General features: G+C 36.7%; 1 protein-coding gene across 1 annotated transcript; it reads left to right on the top strand.

Annotated features, from left to right (window-relative positions):
* Positions 1-1,971: 1,971 nt before the first annotated feature.
* Positions 1,972-2,993, top strand: LOC132559916 (52 kDa repressor of the inhibitor of the protein kinase-like). The gene is made up of 2 exons (XM_060224547.1): positions 1,972-2,115; positions 2,394-2,993. Exons 1-2 carry the CDS (start codon positions 1,972-1,974, stop codon positions 2,991-2,993), a joined length of 744 nt encoding a protein of 247 aa, XP_060080530.1.
* The last annotated feature ends 4,700 nt before the right edge of the window (positions 2,994-7,693 follow it).

The following is a 7,693-nucleotide window of genomic DNA, read 5'->3' as shown; positions in this document are numbered from 1 at the left end:
TACGTTATTATAACAGGTACATTGTACTATTGTATGTGAGGGAGAGGGGGGAGGGGGTTGACTGATACAATGAGAACTAATATCAATTTGTACGTTATTATAACAGGTACATTGTACTATTGTATGTGAGGGAGAGGAGGGAGGGGGTTGACTGATACAATGAGAACTGGTATAAATTTGTACGTATTATAACAGGTACATGTTACTATTGTATGTGAGGGGGGGGTTGACTATACAATGAGAACTGGTATTATGAGAGACTGGTATCAATTTGTAATTATAACAGGTACATTGTACTATTGTATGTGAGGGAGAGGGGGAGGGGGTTGACTTATACAATGAGAACTGGTATCAATTTGTACGTTATTATAACAGGTACATTGTTACTATTGTATGTGAGGGAGGGGGGGAGGGGGTTGACTGATACAATGAGAACTGGTATAAATTTGTACGTTATTATAACAGGGAGAGGAGGGGAAGGGGGTACATACAATGTGAACTGGTATCAATTTGTACGTTATTATAACAGGTACATTGTACTATTGTATGTGAGGGAGAGGAGGGAGGGGGTTGACTGATACAATGAGAACTGGTATCAATTTGTACGTTATTATAACAGGTACATTGTACTATTGTATGTGAGGGAGAGGGGGGAGGGGGTTGACTGATACAATGAGAACTGGTATAAATTTGTACGTTATTATAACAGGTACATGTTACTATTGTATGTGAGGGAGAGGGGGGAGGGGGTTGACTGATACAATGAGAACTAATATCAATTTGTACGTTATTATAACAGGTACATTGTACTATTGTATGTGAGGGAGAGGGGGGAGGGGGTTGACTGATACAATGAGAACTGGTATCAATTTGTACGTTATTATAACAGGTACATTGTACTATTGTATGTGAGGGAGAGGGGGGAGGGGGTTGACTGATACAATGAGAACTGGTATAAATTTGTACGTTATTATAACAGGTACATTGTACTATTGTATGTGAGGGAGAGGGGGGAGGGGGTTGACTGATACAATGAGAACTAATATCAATTTGTACGTTATTATAACAGGTACATTGTACTATTGTATGTGAGGGAGAGGGGGGAGGGGGTTGACTTATACAATGAGAACTGGTATCAATTTGTACGTTATTATAACAGGGTACATTGTACTATTGTATGTGAGGGAGAGGAGGGAGGGGGTTGACTGATACAATGAGAACTGGTATCAATTTGTACGTTATTATAACAGGTACATTGTACTATTGTATGTGAGGGAGAGGGGGGAGGGGGTTGACTGATACAATGAGAACTGGTATAAATTTGTACGTACTTATAACAGGTACATAGTACTATTGTATGTGAGGGGGAGGGGGTTAACTGATACAATGAGAACTAATATCAATTTGAACGTTATTATAACAGGTACATTGTACGATGATGTGATGGAGGGGTGGTTGACCATTTGAAAAGGTACATTGAAATCAGGTTGTTGAACTTCAAATATTAATGTTATTAGCATAAATACTAAGTAATAACCATGCGCGGTTCAGTTATGTGAGGTAATATTTGAACAATTCAAAAACAAAGATGACGTTATGATCCACGAAATCGTGATGTCATAGTAGCTGTCATAATTGATTACTTGACTCTGATTCAACTACATAACAATGACGTCATCTTTTTAACCTGAGAGTTTAGGCGGAAATGAAAAGTACAACAATGACATCAGTTTCATTTATAGCTTTGAGAAAGCTTCTGCACATTTGCCGATACTTACCAAATCGCATTTTTGCATTTACACCAACATGCAGCAAGCACACATTCATACAGGCCTGTGCCAATAAATAAGATCTAATAAAATCTATTTTCTGTTATACAAACCATTCTGATCCAGATTAGAGTTGAACTTAGATATATATATATACTGTAAGCTGAAAAGTCCATTCTTGATTTGGGTAAGGGCTGCAAAAATGGACCCACGAAGTGTGCCGTCCAAGTGGGAGTCGTTACGAAATGACTTTGCAAATGCAGCCAGAAATGGCTGGGGTGTACTTAAGTTACAGGCTCTCATGAGAGGCACCTTTATACGTGAAAACATCGTACCAACGACACTTGTAACATGAGATAAAATCTCCTCCGCAAATGATGGAGTATCAAAACACAGGAATCAAGCAAAACACCTTTTCCCTGTGAACGTTGTCGGAGACGGTAACTGTTTTTATAGTTAGTTTGGGTCTTTGGTACAGAGAACAATTACGTTGAGTGTCGGGTACGATGTATGCATGAGCTGGTTACAAACTTTTCAAAATACACCAGCCATGAAACATTCACCGCAATGTCAAGTAAGCCGACATATTTTAAATACAATTTTGAAAGCTCAATCTCTGAGCAGGCCAATGTCCCCAATAATATCCTCCAGTCTTTGAAGTATGAGATCATGAAGTCATCATCCAAGAAGGGCAATTTCTCGGCTATTCTAAATTTACTAGCTAGTCATGACAAAGAGCTGGCAAATCATCTAGAAAATGGACAGAAAAATACAATCTATACCAGCAAGACCGTACAGAACGAAGTCATAAACATCATTAGGTCGTACATCAGAAATCAAATATTAAAAGGCCTGAAGGGGAGAGGGCTTTACTCTATCATAGCTGATGAAGTGACGGGTACGTTTTCAAACCAAGAGGTTCTGCCTTTGTGTGTGCGATTTCTAGACGAAAGTCAAACTGAGCTTTGTATTCGAGAAGAATTCTTTGATTTTCTCCATATGAAACGTACTACTGGGAAAACAACTGCAATTAAAATAGTAGAGGTTTTAACAGAGAACAATATTCCAGTTGACAAAAAGAGGGGCCAGGCGTACGACGAGGCAGTAGCTATATCGTCAGAAAAAGTAGGTTGCCGAGATCGAATAAACTCTATCAATCAACATGCCCTTTACACACACTGCATCAGTCACGTTCTGAACTTGAACATAGATTACCTCTTGTGAGAAATATAAAAGATGGGGTAAATGCCACATTCGTTTTCTGCGATGTCTCGCCCAAAAGGCAACGCTTCTTTAAACATGACCTTCAACATCATGGCCCTGAATCAAAGCGTAAAAAATTGTTGGGTTTGTGTAAAACAAGATGGGTAGAACGTCATACCTACTATGATATATTCTATAGCATGTATACTGCCATCGTTGAATGTCTCCGGTCCATCGTAAACGCAGAGCTTGAGGAAAACACTCAAGATGAGTGGTCGTGGGATGCTCAAACTAAAATTACAACACAGGGATTGCTGGCTACTCCGATGTCGTACCAGTTTTTGGTTACGTTCTTCTGCATCAGGGTTGTTCTGCAGACAGTCAAACCCCTTACATCAAAACTTCAGAAACGTGATTTGGACGTGTATGAAGCCCGTACACTGATTACTGATCGTATTGAGAGGGTGAAAGAGATGAGAGAAGGAGTGGATGTTGAGTATGAAACGTGGTATGAAGATTGCAAACGAATCGCAAACGAGCTTGACATAGAAGAGAAGATCTCGAGAACATGTGGTAGACAAACACATAGAACAAATAATGGTAGTTCCTGTCCACGGCAATATTACAAAGCCACGGTAGCTGTTCCATTTCTGGATCATTTATCAACTGAGCTCAATAACAGATTTCACAAAGATGACAGTGTTGCATATGCATTTGGTTGTTTGGTTCCTAAGTAAATGTTGACCCTGTCAGATTCTGAAATACAAAAACTTTCCTCTGAATTTTTCTTTTGTGACTCAGGTTTGCCATGTTCTACAAGGGTATTTGTTGGAGTGGAAGAGGGCTTGTGGGAAACTCGATGAAAAGGGCATCACAGCGGGCAATCTTTTAGGTACCTACAAAATTGCAGACGGGGACATCTTTCCAGACATCAAAACACTTCTTCACATTGGTTGCACCTTACCTGTCACCTCTTGTGAGGCCGAACGCTCATTTTCTGGGCTTCGCCGCATTAAAGGCTATATGCGCAGTACAATGAATGAGGATAGATTGTCATCGCTAGCCCGCATGCACTTACTTCATGCACGAACCATCAATGCAAGTGCAATCTGCCAAAGATTTGTGATGCAAGACAAAAGACGAATGTTCAAGTCAAGCATCTTGTACAATTACATCTGAAAGGGCAGTTTGTAAGATTTTCACTTCTGTTCAAACATTGAAAAAAATTAAAAAGAAAATAAAAAATGATAGAACAGGAAACGCTGATATTGAATTAACGGCTAACATCCACATTTCCATCTAGTAAGGTTGTTGCTTTTATATTGCATGAATATTGCATATTGCATTGTAGGCTCGGTCGGACCCCCTCATGGGAAAAATTTGACAGATATAATTATGAAAGTTCTAAAAGTGGTGTTATAGAAATTAAATGAATATTTAACTTTTGATCGGTATTTTTCCGAAATGCCAATATTTTTTACTTAATATTTCTTGCATCAAAATCGTATAAAGATTTTTATAAACTTTTTTGTCCATATAAAGTACACTACCAATACCCTCCCATTTGGTTGATACAATCGTTACTGAGCTTTCGGAATTATGTTGTAGCTAAACGTTTTGCTTTTTAGGTGATTTGTTTTTCAATTTTATAGCCATTTTTAGACACGAAAATGTGTTGTTTATTTTTTCATCAAAACTCATTTCACATTATTTACAAAAACTCAAAAGTTTCAAGCTTTTAAAAGACTTCTAGTCTCATGGCATGATAAAATAATAATAGAAGAATGGAAATGTCTAGACTTTTTCTGGCTTTAAATCGTACAGAAGTCATATTTCATTTGTCTGACCATGAACTTCCAAGAATGATATATTCTCGTGCATATGCCGCATGACATTTTTGGGATACAGTATTAACCTTAAAAGTGTGCAATATCCATGTGTATTTTTATCACATTTCACAGGAAATAACATAGTTACACTACTCCACAGTTCTAAGTGAAATAAGAGACAGAACAATTCCACTAAGTAATAATGAAGGTTATGAATTCAGCCACATACTTAAACTGGGTGACTGGTCACGTTGTACACACTTTGACTGACCATAACAATTGTTTAGAAGGTTGACATTTTAATATGATCCGTTTTTTTGTTTTTTTTTTCTATGGCCTTAACTGATAGTGAAATATCATATATTTATTGAGTTGGTTTGAGGTAGGTTAACATAACATTTGTTGCTAAATGGCGGAAATTGTCGGATAATGACCGGGAAGTACCGAACAGTAATAAACTGTGACATAAGCATCTAATATCGAGATGTTGACATTTGAGAATTTATTGAGTATAAAAAATATAGAGAACAAATAGTAAAGATACAACAGCCGATTTTAAACACTATAAGTCATTCTTTAAAGAAACTTGAGCTTAAACTGTCTTAAGAGGTTGGAAAACCCCCATCGAAGGATCGTGATTCGGCTATATTCAATTATACATGCATGTACATCTATGAATACATGTGTAGGTAAGAAAAGGGTTGTTACTGTTATGAAATACATTTTTTGGTATAATTAAGCAGGTATAGAATAGTTTGTATGACTTCAGCTTGTCAGTTTTAGAGATTTAAAGAAAGAATTGTTAATACATTTGTTTTATAATTCTGAAATTAATTCTGAGGTAGTGCGAACTGGCTATTTTGTATATTTTGTGATTATAACAGGTTAATACATCATCTCTCTCTCTCTCTCTCTCTCTCCTCCTCTCTCTCTCTCTCTCTCTCTCTCTCTCTCTCTCTCTCTCTCTCTCTCTCTCTCTCTCTCTCTCTCTCTCTCTCTCTCTCTCTCTCCACATATGACATCATTTATCAATAAATTACGTAAATTGCCCCTATCGATTTATTGCTTGTATTGATGATTGTTTAAAGCAAAGTATTGTGGTAGTTGAGAAAACTTTTGTCCGATTTATTTTGTAAATATTTATATGCATTGACATTTGTTTAAATCAAAACTGGCTCTATACTGACTTTCTTCCACTGTCCAAGAAATCTACATCTGTTAGACGAAAACAAATACCTGTCATGATCGCCAATTTTTCCAGGTTATATAAATATGTCTATATAAACTTATCTGAATGACATAACCCAGACATTCCTATTAGGGGCCCTATATCATACAGAATATCCACAGTATGCAATTTGCAGCAGTTAATTAAATTTTAATAAACGTATTAAAAGACGGACACTGTTGGAATAGCTCATCTCACATAGTTTAACTTCTTACTCAGAAAATAACGGAAATTTATTGATAAATACCATAAAATAACGACACGGTCAACATGTGTCTACATCGATCCCCAAGAGTGTATACAAACTCAGCAGACTGTGACAGACATACCAGTGCCTTTTAGAAACGTCTCTTAGGAGAACTATTTTCGGGCGCTCTCTCTCTCTCTCCTCTTGCCAGGAAAATCACACTTGACTTCTGTTTGAAGACGTGTTATGATTTCGCTTTTATATTCTATATATACGACAGGAAAACTCTTAACCGCGGTGTTTAAAATCTATTCACTTCAAAATACACTTATTTACGAATACCAACGAACATCAGACATTGAAGTAATGTCGGGCATTACATTTTGTAAATTGTGAAAATAAACTTTCGGTCTTCACCTCCGTTTAACTGATTTTATTTCATTATTTTTACATGCTATCATTATGTATCACGGTATAGGCAACGTTTATCGAACGTATGTAAAACAGATCCGCTACACCAGAACACAATAGTTTTAAAATCTCACCATATTTAAGCCTTTTTCGTGAAAGTATTGCTGCGTAGTTGGTAAATTGTAAACATGAATACCTCTCTATAGGTTGGTTTTATTCGTTGCATTGGATTGTAAGAGAAACAGCACCTTGTATGCAAATGAGTGTACACCCACACAGACGACTTCATGAAACACGTATAAGAAATACGTCAAAGGGAGGATGGTGGGCGTTTCCTTGCTTCAAAAGCAAGACTTCAACAGTTGAAAACATCTAAATATAATGTGATTTTCTCGATATTTTCGGTCTAAACTTGATCAGGAACAACAGGTTATAAAAGTAATACACTATGACTACAAAGGTTAGTTTTTAGTTACCAGCTGATTGGAACATACATGTATTTCAATATCCATGAATACATTTACACGGGTGTAACATGTCTGGTTTTACCAACAGTTGTTGATAGTTAACCTTCAAAACAGTGACTTTTTTTGTTTATTTATTTTTTTTACCTTCCAAATTATATATGTATGTCGATTTGTAGCCTTTACCAAGAAGGTTTCTGTGAATATTATACAAAAGGCACAAAAGTGAAAACACCCATAATAAAAATTAAGAGTTAGATACAGTAGAGTCAAATAACGAATTAAACTGTATCATACAGCTGTTCCGTCATTATAGCACTCGTCAGTGATATCAAGGGACTAATATTTCAAAGCCTAGGAGGTGACTTATGCAAATTCAAAGTGATCGCAGACACTAGACGACTGTCTCTTGTGTTAAATTTCAGGTGTAAATTCTATTAACTTAAATACTAAGTGTAGACAAATATACAAGGTTCGGTTTACTTTTCTGGAAGAAACATCGACAATTCAAACTCTACACTTAGTGTATATGGAACCACTAATGTAGCAACAGCACAGTGGTAAGACCCCTGCTCTTTGCTCCAACAGTTCTTGGATCGAAT

The sequence above is a fragment of the Ylistrum balloti genome, unplaced genomic scaffold (assembly GCF_031769215.1).
Source record: "Ylistrum balloti isolate Yb309-2 unplaced genomic scaffold, AGI_CSIRO_Ybal_v1 Utg370992, whole genome shotgun sequence".
NCBI lineage: Eukaryota > Metazoa > Mollusca > Bivalvia > Pectinida > Pectinidae > Ylistrum > Ylistrum balloti.
Note: the sequence above shows the minus strand (reverse complement) of the source record. Positions and strands in the feature narration are given on the sequence as shown.

What these genes read in the sequence shown, in the direction of transcription:
- LOC132559916 (XM_060224547.1), top strand. Translation starts at nt 1,972, where the DNA reads ATGGACCCACGAAGTGTGCCGTCCAAGTGGGAGTCGTTACGAAATGAC. An exon ending in ACATCGTACCAACGACACTT is followed by an intron (nt 2,116 to 2,393) that starts GTAACATGAGAT and finishes ATCTCTGAGCAG; the next exon opens with GCCAATGTCCCCAATAATAT.